The following is a 23,151-nucleotide window of genomic DNA, read 5'->3' on the forward strand; positions in this document are numbered from 1 at the left end:
GCTCCCAGCAGATCCTGGGATGCCAGGGAAAGCGTTGGCAGTGACAATCAGAGCCTACTGATGGAGAATTTGTCTGGGTTGTCTGCTATTATTCATGAGTAGGGCAGACTTTTTGCCTGCCTCTTGTTCCGTGTCTATAGTGAAAAGATTGTGGCAGACACAGTGCCAGAGTTGTATTCATTGTTTTCTAATTCCTTGCTTTTGTTCCCATTTGTTTATTCACAGCTGTGTTGCCATCTATCTATTCACATCACACTAAAGCTCAAATTAATCACATTAAGTCCAGATCAGACATGAGATGAAAAAATTACAAGAGATTTGGGAATGACCCTGATATAGAGAAAGAATGAGATTGAACAAACGACTTACTTTTGTCTGTCCGTATTACACAACGCTTGCGTCAGTGCAAAGAAACTGGAGCTTTATTAGAGTAATGTGACTTGTACTCCTGAAGCATCTTTTTAATTATGAATCCCACCCATACTAAGAAAATGTGTTCATGTTCAATTCTATCCATCAATAGATAATAAGCAGCAGGCATACACAAAAGGCAGACTGCTTGCTAGACGAAAGCCGCTCAGTGAGATTTTTCAGGATTCTTTCAAACCAGAGTTTAGCGTATGCAGGCGCAATATATTTCACAGCTCTAAATATTGGTCTTAAATCTAATGTAGAAAAGCAACGTGGGTTACAACCAACGCTGGAGCACTGTCATTGTACTGATGAAATGAAAACATGATGAAAACATGTTGGTTTATTAAGTAAATATTTTTGGGGTTAAGGTTATGTTTATTTGTGAGAAGGCAATACAGAGCAGCTTTTTTAATAAACCCATAATTCCATTATAATCACAGTACCTCATCAGAGTTTCTTGACCACTGTCCAGTTATGCAACCCTGCAGTTCTCTTACCATCCGTACTGTCTTGAAAAAAATATGATAACCTATAATGTCACTTCAGCACATCAGTCATTACTCGAGCAGGAGTCTCCGGAGCTCCTGTGGGCATGTGACAGGCAAGGCACAGGTGAAGTCCTGGCACACGTATGCAGTGGCTTTTCCCTCTTGCTGGATCAACGATGAGAGGAAAGGCAGCTTCTGGTAGAGGAAACCTTCTGTGATACCGTCTGCCAGTATCAGAACCTAGAGAAAGAGCAAAAAAGATAAACAACACCAAGAAAGGGTTTAAACAAAGAATTCAGGAGATAGAAATAAGACAGGACAGACATAACAATGATTGTTATGTAAACTTTATATGCCTCTGGTTAGTGATAAACAATGACAGACATTGCAAAGGAGGGAAATCACACTGACAGTTCCATTACACCTAGTGCACGCTACATGACCTTCAAAATGTCACATTCATGTCATAATCATTGACCCACATGCACCATCTGATTTCAATTGCTTGCCATCAGATGTTTGATGGAGGTGGGGCTGTGCACACAACACGGGCTCTTGCACACAAGGCTCACACACTATATTGTCTTGCAGACGAATGATCACATCCTTCTTTCTTACAAGAATAAACCCAAGAACTGTCTGTCATGTGGCTTAAGAGAAATGAGATAGAAATGTGGAGGAAGGACTGTCAGGGGAGATGCTGGCAGTGTGGATTGTCTGTCCTTAAAAACAACTGGTGGTATAGTACAAAAAAAAAAAAAAAAAGCCACACTAAATGTATTATTGTTATATATATATATATATCATTGTATTAATATTGTCCATTGCAAGGAATCACTTCATGATTTTTTTTTTTTTTTTTTCCCCTAACACTTATAAAACAATATTATTATGCTTATGTTTTGCCTTTAAACCTCAACATAAATCGATGGTTTTTACAATTCAGGAATGTGCTACACATGAGAGTAGCAGAATAGAACTCTCACTTGCTCTTCCTCAGCACTGTTCTTGCTACTAGTTACAGAGGGTTTACGCTATTGCACTTCTAACTTAATAAATTCGCTTGAAAATTATGCCATTCCACCAAGCAAGACCTGGGACTGAGCTGGTAGTCGATGACTGGGAATTCGTGACTAACAGTTTAGCATGCATTAGGCCAGGGGTCTCCAATCTTTTCCAGAAAGGGCCAGTGTGGGTGCAGGTTTTCATTCCAACCAATCAATGGTCACACATGATATTAATTGAAAATGAAGATCATTAGATTTGAACAGGAGGAATTTGGTGTGGACTTGCTTAGTTGGAATAAAAACCTGCACCCACACTGGCCCTTTCTGGACAAGATTGGAGACCCCTGCATTAGGCTTTAGTAGATCATCTCTAATGGTCAGACAACTTTCTAGACAATATACAATGTATAACAATGCATAATGTAAATGTAAATGTACAACAGTGTATATACAATGTAAAGTCAATGTATAACAATGTGGCCTTTGTGGAATTGGTGTAATAAACAACACAATAAAAAAAAGCCAACTGTTCATAATTCAGTTTTATTGATTGTCTAGGTTTGGGTTCTGTCTGCGGCTTCACTTCTCACCATTTTGATTGAGAAAGAAAAGCCTAAAATAACTCAATCAAGGATGAAGCCAATCAGGGGGCTGGCTGGCAGTCAATGCATTGCTGCAGGTCCAGTTAGCACAGCAGCAGGGATGGCCAGTGGGGTAGTCACACTGAGTATTTACTCCAATAACAGAAGAGAAAACTTATTGGCATTCACCTTCCACCCAATACAAAAGCAGCAGGAGGGAAACAAGCATGCTTAGGCACAGAAAGGAAGTCTGAGCTACCCAGGAGCAGAGAGTGGCTGGAGGGAAATACACACAAAAAAAGATCCACCCGTGGAAACATATAGCAGAATATGACAGGGGGTTACTGCAGAGAAAACCTTGTGAGCTGAAGCATCTAGTCAGGCATAAAGCAACAAATCTATTTGCTTTCTCTTTACCTCTCTTGGCCAAGAAAAAAAAATTATATTTTGTGATCTTTTGCCAGTCATGGTAGCAACTCAACCTTGTAAAAGCTGTTTTTTTAAGTCACCCAAGCAGCAAAGCTTGTGCCTTGTGTTAAGGATTCTCACTTTATTGCAATATTGAGGCCATGGAGAATTCTACTTCATGACCTCCTCACTAGAAGCCTGGAGCAGCTTCCTGTCAGACGGGTGGGCATCACATGGGCTGTCAGGAGCCAGACTTGGAGTGTAATAACACCCCACCAAGGCAGCAAATGAAAAAAAACCAATATGCAGAACAAACACAATGTGTGGAGATACTCGAGTTTTAAAAGAAGCCCGTTTACTCAGAGATCTGCATAACTCTGCTTTGACGGTCAAACATTATCTCACACAAGCCTTTGTTAAAATATATGCTGGGTTTAGGATTCTCTGACTGTAATTCAACAAATTCTAATAAAGAATTTATGGGAACTTGAATCAGAAGAAACAATTTTGAAATACCATAAATATAAATCATTCAATTTGTTCTTAATCTCAGTTCTTCTACCAACCAGAAGACCAGCAACCAAATGCAATTAGAGGCATCAATTGAATTGTCTTATGACTCATTAAATTTTCCATTACTTTTGGAGAACAGGAATCTACCCATTCTTACACCTCACTCCCTGTCTAACCTCTCACTAATGCTTATCTTTGAAAAAGTGATTCCCATCTCCAAGCTGTCAGGATCTGCACACACAACACCTAGTAGTGCTCCTCAATTCCCTTCAGTTATCTAAGCCATGATTTCCATCACTACGCTCACACTGTGATATCCATCTTCTAGTCTGTCAGCTCATTCTCTTGTGCGCACACACACACACACACACACACACACACACACACACACACACACACACACACACACACACACACACACACACACACACACACAAACTCAGTCAATTTGTCTGGGGAATTTCATCAGGTTTGTCTCTTAGCAGACTGGAACTGCTTTAGAGAGCTTGAAGCTGTCAGCACACACAGGTGGAGCACATGGCCATTACTCATTTCATTATCTGCTGTTAGTTTATTTCTGAGTGCATGAGGCATGGCGCATGTCAACCTCTTCCCACTGTCTCCATTAACCTCTCCAGAGACAGAAGGCTGATCTGTAATCATAAAAGGCAACCTGATATTTTTTTAAATACTGTAGATGCAGCACATATGTCATATTATATAAAATGCAGTAACACAGCATACTTTAATAGCCATATCCTGTTCACCCGCATTTAATGTAATTATCTAATCAACCATTCATGTGGATGCAGTGTAATGCATAAAATCATGCAGATGGGTCAAGAGCTTTATCTAAGGTTCACATCAAACATCACAAAGGGGAATCTAAAAAAAAAAAAAAAAAGAAACAACATTTTCTAATCTCTATCTGGTCAGGCCTGATGTACACCGCTGTTGGCTGATTAGAATGTAACCTGATGTGTTCTTCTGCTGACCATCCGCCTTAGTGTGTACTGAAATCTTTTTCTGTTTAGGGCATTTGTAAACAGTAGTTATTTGATTCACTATTGACTCTCTGTCAGCTCAAACCAGCTCGATGGATCTCTTCTGATCTAGCTAATCAATAAGGCATTTTCACTCACATAACTGTTGTTCACTGGATGTGTTTGTGTTTCCACAGCACTCTGTAAAATGCTGTAACTGAAAATCAGAGCAGATCGGTTTCTGTAATTAAAATTTGAGTTTCTGAAATTCTAATAAATACTAATACATCTGGTGGCAACAACTATATCATGGTCTCAGTCACAAAGATCATATTAGGTATTTTCTCAGGTAAAGAAAATGATCTAAGATTTTTTTTCTTTTCTTTTCTTTTCTTTTCTTTTCTTTTCTTTTCTTTTCTTTTCTTTTCTTTATTCACCCAAACAGTTATACTGAAATCCACATGGAGTATAAACATGTGAAAATTAAAAAGCAACACAAAACATGATGGGTTGTCTATTTATTTTTTTTACATAGTTAATGCTGCCTGGAATCATAAAAGTGTATAATTTAGGACTCTTTGAATGATTTCCTGCAGTGGCACACAGCATACCACAACATATTTAAACAAGACTGTCCATGACCTGGCTGCTTTTTCAATGTTTGCAGCCACTTTAGCTCTTTACTACTCAACTCTCTCCAGGGTTTCTTCTTAACTGCTGACTAGATTTCATACTGCAGCAAAAACGGCCTTTTCCTTTGAGAGGGAGTACTTGAGGGAATGCTCTGTTGGGGATAATGATTGCTTTCTCACGAATCCAGGGTTAAAGCTCAAACTGCTCGATGTTTTTTCTTCCTGAGGTGACCTTTCACAATCAAAGTGGCAGGTCTACAACTCAAAGGTTTTATGGATAATAAAGTGACTAACAGGATCTAATACCACAACACTGTTGAACTCCCGAAACTTACTGCTCAGAAGGCATTGATTCATTTTTAGCTCTGACAGTCAGATGTAATTTAAATGATGGTTTATTTTAATGCACTTTTTCAAATACATTAGTGCCTTTTTATAGTATTTATATTAGAGAAAAGTGAGTAGCAGATGATTTACATAATCTATATAATATTACATAAGAATACTCAGTAGAGTGTGGTAATAGAAGCATAAATAATTTTAAAAAGGATGTGTAGCATTTATTTAAGGAGAGTCTATAACAAAAAAGTAATCATTTGTAAAATTTGTGTCAAATTAAATTGATGAGTGTGTGTGTATATATATATATATATATATATATATATATATATATATATATATATATATATATATATACACACACACACACACACACACACACACACACACACACACACACACACACACACACACACACATATATACACACACACAGACACACACACACACATATATATGCACACTGGCAATCAAAATTAGAGAACAATTTAAAAACAATTGAACAATTAAGAAATAATGTAATCTTCACTGCTCAAAAGTTGAAGGAGTTTTTGTCCTGTCTATACCATGCTACGTGAACACCTTTTCCACAAATTAACTAAGGCATTTAAAAAAAAAAAACATTATTTTGCAGAAAACACACTGATCAACATTAGAGAACACGTTCAGATACCTCCCAGTTATTGGTGTTAATCTGGTACATTGTGCTAATTTCCTTGATTATCTGTCAACTCCTATTTAAATGGCAGCCTAACTTCCAGTTTCACTGACTCTGCAAGATGGTGGGCCGTTCTAAATTGAATGAAAGCCGCCGGCAGCAGGTCGTCCAGATGAAGGCCAAAGGGATGACCCCATCAGCCATAGCAAGACAAGTTGGTCGTTCCAAATCTGTGATTTCAAAAATATTTAATCTTTACAACATCGTAAACTCATTCAAGTCCGCCAAGAAGGCTGGTTGTCAACGAAAGACAAATACAAGAGAGGACAGGATACTGCGGAGGAGCTCAATGGGCAATCGTTTCCACACTGCAGCTGGAATTGCTCACCAGTTCAGCGCTGAACAGGGTAAGGATCTGTCTCGTCATACAGTGTCTCGACGTTTAAGAGCATTTGGACTGAAAGCCCACTCTGCAGTGACCAAACCTCTCATTAGCAGAAAGAATCAAAAGGCTAGACTAAGCTTTGCTAAGGAGCATGTTGTGTGGACACAGGACTGGTCCAAAGTTCACTTCAGTGATGAAAGCAAGTTTAATTTATTTGGGTCTGATGGGAAACATTATGTTCGGCGACAAACTGGAGAAAGACTGAACCCAAAGTGTGTAAAGAAGTCAGTGAAAAGTGGAGGAGGAAGTGTCATGGTTTGGGGCATGTGTTCTGCAGCAGGAGTGGGGCCTCTTATACAGCTACATGGCAGAATGAATGCAAATGTTTATCAGAACCTTCTTCAACAACATATGGTTCCTTCCCTGCGTTCATCACCCAATCAGCCTGCAGCGTTCATGCAGGACAACGCTCCATGTCACACAGCAAAATGGGTAAAGCAGTTCCTTGAAACTGAAAACATTGAAATAACGACATGGCCTGCCCAGAGTCCTGATCTCAACCCAATTGAGAACCTCTGGAAAATCCTTGGCGACAAAGTTATGGTCAAGAAACCCACTACAGTCCCCGAACTGTGGAGAAGACTGGAAGAACAGTGGACCAAAATCACACCAGAGCAGTGTGAGAGACTAGTGCTGTCCTGTGGCCGCAGATGTGCTGAAGTCATTCAGAGCAGAGGCCTGTACACTTCCTACTAATTGCTGACTGTTGTAACCTTCAGAAAATTTTGTTGTAATCTTTTTCCATGCTACAGTCATTGTTGTTTTCTAATTTTAATCAGTGTGTTTTCTGCAATATAATGTTTTGGGTTTTTTTTAACTATTGAATTTTCAAAACTATAGTTGTGTCACTGTGGCTATTCACTCAGTATTTGCCATTCTTCACATCGACTGCAGAAATCACACACACCTCAAACTATTTCTAAGACAAATATCTAAAAGCAGAAATACATTTTCCAGAAGTCTTGCACCTGTTTTCTTATGCCAGAGAGTAAAGAAATAGATGGCACTTGAGGACATGAGATGCTCTAAATATATGTGGGTGGAGAATGCAGGCCAATCTTTATGACAATAATTAACAAAAACAAAGATCCTGTTTAATCTGACAGAAGCGACATTAAAAGAGAAGAAGGAAGGGCAGATGGCACTTATATATATATATATATATATATATATATATATATATATATATATATATATATATATATATATATATATATAGTGTGCATTTTTTATTATTTAACTTGAAAACATACACAGCAGTGCCGGTGTATAAAAAAGACATTGTTCAGACTATAAGCCGCTACACGTTTTGAACGTTTTGAACCCCGCGGCTTAAACAACGAAGCGGCTAATTTATAGATTTTTCCTGTGTTTTTCCCGGTTTCACAAACTTCAAGCCAAAAAACTGAAACCCATAACATTAGACCAATAAAATATCCGAACGGAAAAAACGCACCTCACCTGTGTACTGAGCTGCACGGCATCGGGAGAAAAAACTTTCACCGGTGTTGATTTATAAACGCACGACGATGCCAAAAGATAAACTCCCCAGAGAAATACAGTAGTTGTGAAAGGAAGGAGGAACACAGTGAACAATGACTTACTTGGTAGGCTACTGTTTAGATACAAGCCGTTGTAGCGCGTTAAGACTGGGTGAAGGGAGAGCTCACTAAAACTCCAGTTGCAGATGAAATCATATAAGCACAGACAGGTTTCCAAAACTCGTGCTTTTTTATTATTCTTGGCAACAGCGTTATGGGATAGTCAAAGAAACTTAGAAATGAGCATCAGAAAATAATGAGCACATAACCCTCAGTCTCCACGCACGCGCACGCGCAGTAATACGCAGTAATACCGGAAGAATGCAGTGACCTGCTATTCCCAAAATGCCGCTCTGCTCTTAAAGGAGCCACAACATATTTCACCCGTTACACCGTGTAACAGACACTGTCTTTCGGTAAAGCCTGTGTAAAGGTTATTAGTTTCAGTGTAGACAGGCTTATACACAGCTGCGGCTTATTTATGTTAAAAATAACAATATTTGTAAAATTCAGTCGGCTTATATAAGGGTGCGCTTTATAGTCCGGAAATTACGGTAGATTTTGTTTTGCTAGTTTTGCATATTGATATTTATCTGTTTCCTACCTTGTTAAATCAATTTTAATTATTGTGAGAAATCATTAACATGATCAGTGTCTTTACATAGACGCATATCATTAATTATTAAGAATAACATATAATTAAAGGTAAATTGAGCAAATTTGTTATTTCAGAAGTGTGTATGAAACTGGTAGCGCTTCACATTAATCGGTACCCAAGAAGTAGCTCTCAGTTTCAAAAAGGTTAGTGACCCCTGCACTATAGATAAGGAGAAAATCCTGACAATTCCAAATATCGAAGGAGTGAATAAATGAAGGATGGAAGGAATGAAGACATTTGTTAAACTATGCTGACATAACTGGGACAGTTAATTAGATCATATGAGATGAGAAAGAGAGAGAGAAGGTTGGATTATGTGGAGCAGCGAGGCTGAGAGAAGCGGTGACCATCTGTGAGCAACAGTATGGTTTCATGCAGAGGAAGAGCACCACAGATGCATTATTTGCTTTGAGAATGTTGATGGAGAAGTATAGAGAAGGTCAGAAGAAGTTGCATTGTGTGTTTGTAGATTTAGATAAAGCGTATGACAGGGTGCTGAGAGAGGAGTTGTGGTAGTTGAGGAAGTCAGGGGTGTCAGAGAAGTTTGTGAGGGTGGTGCAGGACATGTATGAGGACAGTAGGACAGCAGTGAAATGTGCAGTAGGAACGACAGACTGGTTCAAGGTGACGATTGGACTGCATCAAGGATTGGCGCTGAGCCCTTTAAATTAAAACCTTGAACACAACACACATTTATTCATGGCGTCCTTTCTTGACTAAGAATTTTTTTTTAACTCCACTAAAAGTTTTTTTTTTATCACTAAACATTTATTTTACTGATGCGCCACATCTCAAATCAGGCACCAAAATCTGCCTTGGTGCACACTCTTGCAATCAAAACCGTCCGTTGGAAACATAGCCAACGTTCCGTTTGGTATCCTAATGATTTATATAATTTAAAACACCATAATTACTTTAAAACATTTACAAGATTATTTTGTCTTAATGCTCTATGTTGAGTCTGGTTTCACAAATAATAAACATAAAGATGCATAAAGCATCATATATATATATATATATATATATATATATATATATATATATATATATATATATATATATATATATATATATATATATATACAGTGTATGTATATATATATATAGATAGATAGATAGATAGATAGATAGATAGATAGATAGATAGATAGATAGATAGATAGATAGATAGATAGACAGGTATAAGCTATATATTCAGCATTTACTGTTGGTAATGGTGGCTTTAACAATTGAAAAACACAAAGTGAAATAATATTCAGAGCTAAGCAGAATACCTCACAGATCAGCAGACACCTAGGCACAGAAGTGTTTTAATGCAGCGAGACAACCGCAGACCAATCATATTTCACAGTTTCATCAGATTTCCCTAAATAGGAAGAGTGTCTTAACTCCTCCACTGTAGACAATTGTTTAAATAATGTGAAATAGGTAATGGTGTTCTTGCAAAAAAAAAAAAAAAAAAAAAACAGTAACTGGATAAATTATTTCTGTATTTTAATGGGGTTATGTATATGAAGGACATTACAAATTTCTGATTGATCAGATTTAACTCCCTGTCAGTGAGCATGGAATGTAAATTTTAAATGTGTGATTGTGAGTTTTAAACTAGAGGATTACACAATAGATTGAATGATATAAATAAAACAGTTTATGGATATTCTTTGTCTTTAAGTATAAGATTCAAATAATGTATTATATTCTGTATAGTACTACCTGTTAATCAGATCAATGAAAATGAACAGCATTGCTTTCTGTTTTAGCAAATCTTTGTTGTGTTGTTGAGTCTGTAAGCCCTGCGTAAACAATCCGATTGCCTGCTCTCAACCGTTTCTCTTGCTAACCCTGGCTGCTGCTTGAGATTTTACCCTGAACCTCTCTGCCTGCTGTCATGTCTCTAAGGTCTTGTTAGAGAAACACATCCATTCATCTCTATAATTACTTAGTTTAACACTCTTATAATCCTTAAAAGTCACGACTGCAAGTCAAGTCCTCTGGGCCTGGTTAAAGCCCAATGTAGGAACATAAATAAAAAAGAATAACAATAGTCTTATAGTGAAACCCTATGACTGCTCTGAACTATTAGGTACTAACAAAATAGTTATAATGGATAATTTTGTGCCACTATTGGTTTAGCTCAGAAAGTAGGGTCTGGGGCCAACAGTTCTCAAAGTGGGGTCAGGAACCAAGAGAGGTTCACAAAGTGTTATTTATGATCAAGTTCTTACAGTAACAAGCCTATTTGACTCATCACTTTACTGAATAGGTTAAATCCAAACCTCAGTAACCCTAAAACAATTCATGTCAACATAGACCTAATGTGCTCTGCTAGTAGAGAGTTGGGTCACATAAAGCTCCATTCATAAATTACACAAAATATTTACATTCATCCATATTTACATAATATTAACATTCTGTTGTCCATGGCATTTATTTTCAGTTACAGTGGTCCACTGGCTCCAAAACATTTGAAACCCTCATGAATTAAACGTTTCAAAGGCAAAAAGCATAACTTAAATGTGTTACTATAATATCAGGTGATAAATGAAAGCTTGCCCTGTCTGTCTCTGGACATAGAAGTCAAATTAGAACAGCCAACAGCTGGCTACCATTATCAGGGCGACAGAATGCTGCTTATTCGGTGCATCTCGTGAGACTTTGGCCATGTAATCACGGTATACTCAGCCTGATCACAGCACCGAGAGATTCGTCCCGGCAATTTTAATCAATCTTAATTTTCTACACTGTGATTTGTGATAAACTGATTTAGCAGGGGGTTTGGTCTGGATTCAGGGGTCTTGCTGAAATTCTGAATTAAATCAATATGCACAGATGAGATGAAAGAGGCTGAGGAGTGTCATGTACTTTAGATCATTCCTTGCAATTATACCCTGTGTCTCAAAATGAATGAACAGATGAGTACAATTAGATTTAAATTAAAACGCATTCTCAAATATGGCTGGGTAATGTATCGAGCAAAATGCATTATTAGCTCTCTCTGTGAAAAACGTTTAGTCAGTGCTCTAAAGGTTTACCATTTATAAAGCCTCAATACACTTGGGCCATGAGTTCACTGGGGTTGAACAAGCAATTAGCACATAGAGAGAATTTTACACTCTTATCCATGCTAACTTGATTAAGTCTGTGGTGGTAATTAGGCCAAATGTTTTAGTGTTGGAAATGAGCATGGGTGTGTATGCTGAATATTATTTAAGTTTAATATTTTAATGTAAGTGTGTCAATGCAGGGCTTTACAAAAGGTAAAGGGGAAGATGGGATACTAGTTTAAAAATATTTGAGGTCAAGTTCCACAAAAGTATGTGATGCTCGCTCTACCACTGAACAATGATCTTTCTGCCTCGATGCTTCTGGAGTCAGCCCATTGTGTTCAAGTTTAGTCCATCATGGACATAAATCCCAATGACAGTTTGGACAATGTCTGATATAAAAGGTCTCAGGTCACTAATGCCCAGCTGCTCGTGTGGTGGAGAATCCAGTGGTAATCCGAAATTTAGTTTGTGAAAATAAAATATAATTTACTTCAGGCTTCTGGTTTTTAAATTTAATTTCCTATTTTGCACACGGAAGTAGAACTCAATAGTTTTAAGAGGTGTGTAGATTTTTAGAAATATTGGAATTTTGACATATAACTCATCTGTGAGGAAATATATGACAGTAATGAGTGATTTGAGGGTATTGTTTAGAGAATAGCTCTAGCACTGTAGAAACTGCAGCCACTACCTACAGAACTCTATTAGCCCACGATTCCTTGATAAAGTCAATGAGTTCCATTATACTGGATTCTGGTGCTGACTCTGCACATGAAAAGCATCAGTAATTTTAATAATCTTTCCTTGTATATACTCTTCTGTAACAGGGAATTAGATTAGGCATCAGTTTCCATTTACATACAGTATGCATGCAGTCATGCTAGAAGTCTCTGTATATATTTCAACCAAAACAACAATATTAAGCACTACATGGATCATGTCGTGCAACAGCGCTACACCAACAGTTAACTTGATGCCAAAATATAACAGCATTTTCCCTGGTTCTCTCAGAAAAGCTCCATATCCAAAGGATTTAAGGTTTGGATGATGATTTGCCTGCAGGTTCAGCTCAATAAGAGAATGTCATCTATTTTTCAAAAGGGGTCAATCAGCAGGGTGATGAGATTGGCGGTCATATCTCAGTCAATTAAACAAACAATTCAGGCCCGAGCCCATCTGAGGCTAAGTCTCTGCAGAATAGGCACCTATGTGGGCTGCCTGATTTCTTTATCATCACCTGGGCAGATGAAATTCTATTCAATCTCCTTTTAACTAGCATCACTAACTCATTACTGCCAGCTTCCACAACCATATGCTCAGCTGTGTCTAGGCAACAGTCTGAGGTTTTCCCATTATCAAATCCAATGGAACCGTGAGTCCTATTAACATTCCGAGCACATGAGAATGCACAATTGAATTCAGGCCAAAATATAATTCTCTGCATTTCGCAACAATGTATTCGTGGTCTGTATCTATAAATATCCTGGGGGCCAATTGTATCTTAGAAACCTCTGTATTCTTGAAGATGACAGATCTATTTAAGTCCATAAGCTCCCAAAACAGGTGAACAGATCTATTCTGAGTTTCTGTTCTCACATATGCGGAAATAGTGAGGAGGGCACGTCGGTATTCAGACTAGCAAATTAAGTTATTTGAACATTTAAACAAGTATATGAACATGAAATACATAAACACTATTAACACTCATTTAATTAATAGCATCACAAATTTAAAAGAATTGAGAGGCTTTTTACTTATCACATATACATTACAGCAAAGTAACATTTCTTCTTCTAATATTTCAGAGTCAGAGTGCAGTGTCAGTCATGATACAAGGCCCCAGGAGCACAGTGTGTTAGGGGCCTTGCTCAATAGCCCTTGGAGCCCAGAGTGTTGAAGGCCTTGCTCAAGGGCCAAAAATGGAAGCTTGGCAATACTGGGGCTTGAACAACTGACTGATCAGTAACCCAGAGCCTTAACCACTGAGCTACCACTTCCTATGTTTTACACACAAAGGACATTAGAGGAGATGACATCTTAATTGGAGATCTTGCTTAGGGACCGACATTTTATCAGATAAAGTTATGATTTAACATAAAAAAAAAAAATGAACTGCATTGCAGAAGAGTGCTTAGTCAGCTTATCCTTTAAACTGCAGGTATGGTTTTGTGATAAAATTACCTCCATCCCACACATAAACACAAACACACATTAAAATCGCATGTACTTGATTTACAAAATCACTACTACAGTAATTGTTTTTGGTGTACAAAAATTTATAATTTGCTAAAAACAAGTGTTACTTTATAAGTTCGCAAAAAGTGAGTGTGCTATTTGGTTGACCAATGTGAAAAATATGACTAGCACTACCCAATTAAGACAATCCATGTACAAATATATTGATAATACTATGAACACTATTCATCTATTAGATTTTTCTTTCATTGTGTTTTATTTAACAGACAATTGTCTCTTGATTTTATGTTCTATAATAATATATATTTTTAGCAGAGAAAAAAAAGTTTTTGTTTCACATTCAGAACTCACTTTTGTGGTAAGTTGAGTTGTAGTCTTCATGCTATTTGTAACCATTTAAGTTATGTGAACAAGAAAACAATAACAACTTTTTCCCAGCTTACAGAGCATTTTGTAGTGACAAGACAAGTAGAGACAGACGAGTCTAATCAGAATGACGGCAGCGGGACAATGGAACAGGGGACAGCTCTGTGCTACTGTCACTACACCACAATCAGCTTATAGGAGCTGACACTCTGTGTCCCACATAGTGAACACTGACAGCTATGAGTCGAGTCAAAACCAGGGTCTGATGTTAACAACCTGGAGCCAGTTCCTAGCTGAGGACACACTAAATTCAGTACAAGGCAAAACAGCAGTCATTTTCAATGTGTCATGCTAAGGGAAATTTCTGATCACTCGTTAAAATCGGCGTGGAGTCTCGTTTGATTGAGTGACCGGAAATGAAATGAGGACGTCTGTTAAATTACTACGTCAAAAAAAAAAAGAAAAAAAAAAAAGTGGGACATGGATACTCACTGATTGTACACACGCCATTCAGACATCAAAGTGAAGCACAAAAGCAGTCATGGATAATAGAACACTGCAGCTGCTGCCTGTATATCTATAATGCACTCCGCTTTATCTATATCCCTTAAACTTCTCCGCTTCGCTAATAAAGAGGATGAATGTCTACTTAAAAGTTTTACTCACATCCATATCGATATTAGATTTCCCTGGCGAGCCGGCTTCAGTCCCATGAGGAGGGTAAACAGATTAGAAATAAATGAAGAAAGGAACACCCCTGGTGGGGATTCTCTACGAGTACATTAAATAGCAGTAAAAGCCCAAAGGCCAGGCTTATTCTCTGAGTGTGCATGTGTTTGCTCTCTTTGTCACAGCTATTGAGTGAGTGGCCTTATGCGGAGCGCCTAAGAAAAGGGCAGCAAATGTGTGAAAATGATCTCTCTGAGCCATGATGACCTTTATATTAAAGAAAAAAAGCACAAAGTCAGTCCTCTGAATGCTTCCTACAATTACTACTAAATCATTTAGCCAATTTGGTAAAGAAAACTTTGCAAACTAATGCTAAAGCATGCTTTTTTTAGCTCCAGGATTTATTATTATAATGTAATTTTTTTTTTCTGTATTACACATTTGAGGCCACACTAAATTGGTGTTTACATGTCCTTCGTTGTGCCTACTGTCCTGTTTTTTTGAGTCATTATTGCCTTGTGCTGTTCACAAACATGTACTTTATGTAATCCTGGGTGCATAGTCTTATCTTGTAGTGTGTGCAGTTCTGTTTGGTTTTATACGTCGCTTCATTTCAGTGTGAACTGTACAGCATGGTTAAAAAGGCAATAAAGCCACTTGACTTCAGTTGCCATGTTCCACAGTGTGCCTGTAATTCAACAACTTGAACTTTGTGCGTAATTACCTTTGTTCATACTTTTACATAAGTGCTCTGCCTATGCATTCATTCACATGGAATTCTGATCTGTGTGTGGTTCAAAAAGAAAAAAAAGGAGGATCTCATATGACCACATCACAAGATTGTGAGTTCAGCAAATTGAAAAAGTGACAAATCAGCAACTCTGCAATGAAAGCATGAAGGCTACTAAAAAGACACTCCTTTTTCAGTATGATTATGAACCTATATGGTCGAGGGATGTTGTTCAAGCTTCTGACCCTAACAAAGCCTACTGCAGCAGCAACCTCCAGACACTTGGGACTCAATTAAAGTGGCGTTAAAACTGTCCTGTCTGGAGCATAAAATGAGAAGCACCCAGCCAGAATCCTGAACGATAAAATACTCTCCATCCCCCTGTTATTCTTTCTACACAGACTCTATAGACCACCCTGGTCAGATTTAAATGATCTCAGGATAATATGAAAAATACTACATTTCTAAAATCAGTTTTTAATCCAATTTCATTCAACTACATTTGATGTTGATGATTAGGAAAACTCTTCTGTTCTGTTCTGTTCTCCTCATCCTTACAAAAAAATTAAAACCAAAAAAGACTTACTTTATAGGGAAGAAACAGTGAGTTGACACAGGCAATTAGACTGGCTGTGTCCTCTGCATCAGGCTGGCCACAGATGATAATCTAAAAAAAATGAAAAGGGGATTATGTCTTTCTGTTGTAGTAATGATGTAGGCGATGCTGAGGTTCAGACTGCCCTTGCCCTGGATCTTCAGTTTGTTATTTCTGTCCTGCAGATAACCTTTTCCTGACCAGGTAAGCTCTGATGGATTGAAACATCTTCACAAGTTTTAACTAATGGCCAAAGGAGGGAATTTAGGAAGATCTACTTGACATGGAAAGTGACAGGATGTACTTTCAATTCTTTCAATCCTTTTCATCACTCGTTCATCATGTGGTGACACCGATCCAGGGTATGCAGTAACTATACTTCAGGTAACTCTCATGTCACAAGCCTGTGGTGAAAAAGAGAAACCCTTACATTATTATTATTTATACATTATTATAGTTATAATTTTATTTGAAAAAGAAAGAGAGAAAGAAAGAAAGAACTGTTTAACTAACTCCATTATATATAACCCTAAGTAAACTTGCCTAAATGAACATTTTTGTTCAATATGTTGATAAAAATAAATCTGAATAATTCCCCTTCACTCTTGCAGATACTTTTCTATCACAAATCACTCCTGCCACTTTTCTCCACCCACTCCACCCTGCCTGCACTCTTTTCTTCACTTCTCTGACACACTCTCCATTTCTTTGCACTTTTGATCCCAGGTACCTGAACTCCTTCACCTTCTCTCAGCCTGGCTTCCACTACTCTTTCCATAACTTCATGGTGTGACTGATTTACTTTATTCAACCGTAGTTGCTGCAGGTCTGCACATCTCCCTTATTCTTAAAAAACGTTACCAGCACACTCCTTCTCCATTCCTCAGGCATCCTCACACCTTCCAAAATCCTGTTTGTTAAAAACTCCACTGCCATCTCTCCTAAACATCTCCATGCTTCTACCGGTATGTTATCGGGTCCTACAGACTTTCCACTCTTCATCCTCTTAAGAGCTGCTCTTACTTCCTCCTTACTTATCCTATTCACTTCCTGCTTCATCATCTCCACACCATTCAACCTTCTCTCTCTGAGAAGATGGAGGGAGTATTTTCATCAGCTGCTCAAAATACTCCCTCCATCTTCTCAACACACTCTTCTCACTAGTCAACACATTTCCATCTCCATCCTTAATTGCTCTAATTTGCAGCACATCCTTTCCAGCTTGGTCCCTCTGCCTGGCCAATCTGTACAAATCCTTTTCTCCTTCCTTAGTGTCCAACTTCTCATACAGCTCCTCATATGCCTTTTTCCTTGGCTTTCGCCACATCCCTCTTCACCTGCTGCCGCTTCTGCTTGTACTCCTTCCTACTTTTCTCATCACTCTGTCGATCCCAATTCTGTTTTTCCAACCTCTTTCTCCTTATGCTCTTCTGAACTTCCTCATTCCACCACCACATCTCTTTGTCTTCCTTTCTAAACAAGGAACACTGGGTCCAAGGCATTAATATGCCCTGAACAGGAAACCAGTATCACAGAATGGTGATACAACAGTATGGTTGTTTTGGAGCAGGCAATCCACCTGCCAGCATGAGAAAACCAGAGACCCAGGAGAAAATCAAAGGATAACACAGATAGTATGTTTAGGATCGAACCAGGGACAATGAAACTGTGTGATAGCAACATTACTGACTTCACCACTGTGCCACTCAAAACAGCTGTTTCATGCTTAGATCTTTATTGTTAAACTGTTTCCGTGTTAAATGAGCCTTATGAATTTAAAGGTTTATTGACATAATGAACCAACTGGCCTTAGGCTTTCCTTGCACACTCCAAGGCATGTTTTTTATTTTTTTCTTAGCACATAGAAACTGCCGTTATTGCTTGGTGGGAAATAATGTTATGATGGTTTATGCATGCCTAATCAATCCAACACCAGTTTCAGCACTAATTACCTGTTTGAACGTGTAGTGATGTGCCATGAGGCCACGGACCATGTCAGGCAGGGCAATTGGCACCTTCAGAAGCCTGTCAGAGAAGGCAGTCAGAAGTTGCTGAGAGCGCTGTGCCCACTCTTGTCTGCCAGTCAGGTGGGAGAGGCGGAGCAGGTTCATCGCAGAGGCGGAGTTTGCACTCGGTTCTGCACCATCCTGGTCTGAAAAAACACATAGTGACCATTATGGACCCCAAAATGCAACAACAACCAGGCTATTTTCACAGCCTGATATGAATGTCCCTGTTTCAGGAAAGTAAGTGTCATTGCAATGATGCATTATTCAAATTATCTATTTGACCTTTGCCTATTTATCAGGCTGGACAGGGCTTAAAGTGTCTGATATCGCAGGTGTGTGAATGGTTTTATCTCCTTTGAGTGATTGTGTGTGTGTGTGTGTGTGTGTGTGTGTGTGTGTGTGTGTGTGTGTGTGTGTTCTGTGCTCTGACTTCATGCAGACAGGTCTATGGATGAGCAAGTGACACCTGGAACTGAGGTGATAACTGATATTTTACATGGCAAAGTTCACAAGTAGGTGCTCCCATATTATATTATTATTACACACTTTAAAATATGATGATGCAGGCTACTCTTGCAGCCAAAAAGATTTTTCTATATAATAAATGTAAAGTAGTTGAATGCATTAAACTTTTAAGTCAGTAGTCTATATGTAATTAACTTTCAGGGAATAAGTATCTGTAGAGAACCAACCGACAATTTGACTAATTAGGGATAAAGCTTAGTTTTTGTCCAAAAAAATCCATTACATGCATAGCGTATTAACTAGCATTTTTTTTTTTGCAAGGAGAGTAACTAGTAACTGTGATCAAAATGGAAACCCTCAACCAAGATACTACCCATACACAGGAATAAAACAAAACTGAATCTGAACTGAAGTTATGCTGCTGCTAAAGGGAACAGAGGGATTCTACATGACTGTGTTTGGACAGTGCATGAAATAGAGCCTGACGTGTGCTCAGTGAAGTGATCCATCTTCCTGTGACAATGTGGTGGAGGAACAATGTCCTGACACACTACAGCTCCCCACAGCTCCTAATGGAACTTTACATGCTGGAATCATTATATAATGGTGCAGTCACTCAGACTGCACCATTATGTGACAAATCCGTTTTACGTCCCATTTCATTTATCAGCACCAGCAACAAAAGCATCAGACACCACCCCCTTCATCCATATCTGCTTAATGTCAGTGTCATTTTCACACTGCCATTAGTCGCAGGCCAAGGATCAGTGGCATGTCTGTGTGTTAGTGTCAGCGTGTTCGTCCAATTCTTTGTGACAGATTATGAAACTGAGTCATTAAGAACATCAGACCTAATCTCTAATAACCCCCAGCAACACTTTTCTTTTTTTTATTGCCCAGAAGTAACTGAAGGAATAGGAAGGAAACAATTATATCAATTCAGCTTGCTTTTAAAGATGAAAGTGAGAGGGTGTGCCAAAATAAGATGTGAGAAGGGGCATTAGAAAAGGTGGTAGCCGAGTACTGAAGGGTTCCTCTGACTTTGCTAGCATTCTATCAGCAGTGGCATGATGGGAGTGCTATGCAGTGGAGTGATGCTGAACACTGAGTGACAGCAGGGGATCTGCATCACCCAGTCCAAATGACTCACTCCCTCATATTCCCACACACCCCCGCAGCAGTCAGCCCATCTGAAAGACCACAGTCCATCCGCATTACAGACACACTTTATGCAAGAAATGTCATCACCAAAGGTCTTACAATATTGCTACATTTTTATACAAACCATGTGCATCATTATTAAAAGATGAATCTCATATCCCCAAGAAAGATGCAATTAAAAAAGATTTATGTGAACCTAGTAATCCCACTGTAATATTACAATTTACAAATAGAACGGATAAATTATAAATGCTCATAACAACTAAGTGCAGGGCTGAGGAGGGTAAAGCAAATGTTTTTATGATCACTAACAATTGTCTCAGTTTGTTTCATTCTACTATCCATTATGCTGCATGGATGGTGCACTTTATTTATAAGAGGAATTGCGTATTGTCTCACCCTGTTTAAGGGACAGCAGAATGGTGGGGTCTGAAGGGTCACTACAAAAGTAGCCACCTCCCTGAGCATCCCAGAACAGCTGGTCCTGCCTGTGCTGTAGCTCCTCAGCCCACTGAAGCCACCGAGCTCTGTTGGTAGCTTCAAACAAGTCCAGCAGACCATTCACAACGAAAGCATAGTCATCCAGAAAGCCAGCAATGGCTGAGGCGCTAAAAAAAAGTACAGAGAGCATGTACCAGAAAGTTACAAACATGTAGCAGACAGGTTAACAAATATATACTAATCTGTATCCATTAATAAGATAACCCAATTGTATATCCAATACATGTCATGTCTCCAAAAAGGTTTCGATATTATTAAAAGCTTCTTATTTTACAAGACAAAACCCAAAGATTTGCTCAATATTTGTACTGTTATGTGGTTGTGAGACAGTAATCAGATATGAAGCTTTTAAAACAAACATTCTTTAATATGAATATGAGGCAATGAATTTACAGCAGTTATTTATTCATTCATCGTTAGTAACTGCCTGGTCAGACTTACTGTGCTATATTTTATTAACTAGTTTGTTTACATTTTGAAAAATTGAACCAAATATATACAAACAAATATTTAAATTCAAGTGATTAACATTTCTAGTTGATCATTTATGAACTTGAGTTGACAGCCATGTTGATAGTGCTGCATTTCTACTAGTTCTTTTCCAGTGGTACTGCGGAAAATGTAATAAGGTTTCAAGAACTTCTTATTTAATCCATAATTGATTTTTGCCTTAATGTTTTTAGTTAACATCTCAATGTCAGATCCTGAAGTATAACTTTAGGCATAAATTGTTTTTATAACAATTTTATAAAAAATTAAGAAAAATGTAAAATAAAAATGTATAATAATTAAATATAACTCTGATATCATATTCAAAAGATATCATTATGTTTTGTTTAAATTAAAAGCACTTGTTAGAAAGAAAAATGTTTGAATCATTTAACTCTGTAAAGATAAAGTGGATCTTTGATGCACATGATAATTCACAGCTTCTTTGTTCGTGTACACGCTGTTCTCTGGGACCATCTGTGCAGTCTGCATTGATACTAATGTGCTAAAAGTGCGACGTGTGATATACAGTGTTCAAAGTTGCTATTTAGTCTTACAGCTCTATAATTAATAGCACCATAAATTAAATGAATAAATTAAATATTTTTTTTAACTGAAATGCAAATAAGGATTTTAGGAACCCTGTTGATGTTATCATGTTCACTGGGGTGTAAACCTAAAATGCAAGAGGGATTACTGACAATGCTGTTACAATCAAATAAAGGAGATTAATAAGTTCTGCTTGAAGGAGTGGTCTATCATTTCTAAATCACGTTAATGAAACTTTGTTGGAGAGTTCTTGATAGGAAGGTTCATTGCAAAATATAAATTATGGGTGTGCAAATCATTTTGAAAAGAGCATTTTCTAGACTAAAACTCTTATGAAAACCTTTTATGTTTTAAAAATATTGTTTATATTAAGTTATGCATTGTATTTAAAAATGTTATTAAGTGTGTTTAAACTCATTAAGCTGAATGCAGCCTTTACAGTAGCATGTAATTCATTTTAGAAAAATAATGAAAAATCATATCAGAATATTTGATTAATATTGCTCATCTCAAAAAATGATATAAAAAAGATTTAAATTATTTTTTTTTTTGCTTTCTTATTACCACCTGTAAAACCTTTTGTCAGTACAATCTACTACTGATACATATAGAATATACAAATAGACTAATTTATTTTAAATAAAAAAGAAGACAATTTTTAGACTCTTAAATTTTTTTTTTTGTTGTTGTTGGACTAACACTGTGAAAACGTGGAAAAGTAACCTCAGTCCTGCAACTAGTTTCCAGAAACAAACCTCCCACTCCAATTCACTGGCAAACCTACCAGAACATCATGTCTGAATATAGAATTTATCCTTATCCTTATGCTATAGTCCTTTGTTATAAAACAAGAAAAAAATTTCAGATACACAAAGAAAATAAACTTCACATTGAATTTGATTTCTTCTTAAAAATCTGAATTTCTTGGAGAAAAATACACAAGGAAAAAATACACAAGCTACAGGACTTTGATAAGGTAAAAGCTGTAGAGCTGCACTTTAATAACAAAGCCCGATATCTATTAACAATCTTTGAAGTACTTTGTCAATTCAGCTGAATATATCAGGAACCTTTCATCTGCAGTTCCCAGGCATGTCCACTGAGGTGGCGTTGCAGCTAAGTGAGTGTGCAAGAAATTAAACAGACAGAACTGAAGATAAAACTCTATTGTGAGGAAGTAAATAGGAGCTGTGGTGCTTGGTGTGTCCTCCATTTAGCTTGATTGAAGTCATTTAAAAAAAAACTGAGATTTTTTTTCTTTTATGTATAGCGATGTACGAAAATCATAAGAGAGGATGTTGCCATGAGACATGTCTTTGCATCCAGTACTGAAAATCAAATTGCTATTTAATTCTCATCTACAATTCAATTTAATTGTTCTGTATAATGTTTAACAATAAACACTGTCCCAAAGCAACTTTACAGAATTAAATAGATTGCAAATATACATTTAAGCGACATAAATTAGTCACAATACTTTTATTCTTAATTAGTGAGTCAGTAGCAAAAGTGGCAAGAAAATCTCCCTGAGATGGTATAAGGAAAAAACCTTGAGAGAAACAAGACTCAAAAAGCAACCCCACCTCATCTTGGTGGCACCAAATGTCCATTCATTATAGTGCCATCACTGCTCAGGTTATCAACTGTTTACTGATGGACTGAAGTGCATCAGTAAGTGCAGAACAGTTCATGGCAATTGTAGCCCTA

At 37.6% G+C, this 23,151-nt stretch overlaps 1 protein-coding gene across 2 annotated transcripts in view; it reads right to left on the reverse strand.

Annotated features, from left to right (window-relative positions):
- Window positions 1-768: 768 nt before the first annotated feature.
- The window catches only part of spata20 (spermatogenesis associated 20), a 47,336-nt gene continuing 24,953 nt past the window's right edge, over window positions 769-23,151 (reverse strand). For both annotated transcript variants that reach the window (XM_083557726.1, XM_083557725.1), the window contains exons 13-16: window positions 20,305-20,513; window positions 18,223-18,422; window positions 16,262-16,342; window positions 769-1,142 (exon numbers count right to left, since the gene is read on the reverse strand). In XM_083557726.1, the coding sequence (XP_083413852.1) occupies window positions 972-1,142; window positions 16,262-16,342; window positions 18,223-18,422; window positions 20,305-20,513 (661 nt within the window). In that variant the 3' untranslated portion in view covers window positions 769-971. The remainder of the gene's footprint in view (window positions 1,143-16,261; window positions 16,343-18,222; window positions 18,423-20,304; window positions 20,514-23,151) is intronic.

Source organism: Silurus aristotelis (genome assembly GCF_946808225.1).
Source record: "Silurus aristotelis genome assembly, chromosome: 12".
Lineage (NCBI taxonomy): Eukaryota > Metazoa > Chordata > Actinopteri > Siluriformes > Siluridae > Silurus > Silurus aristotelis.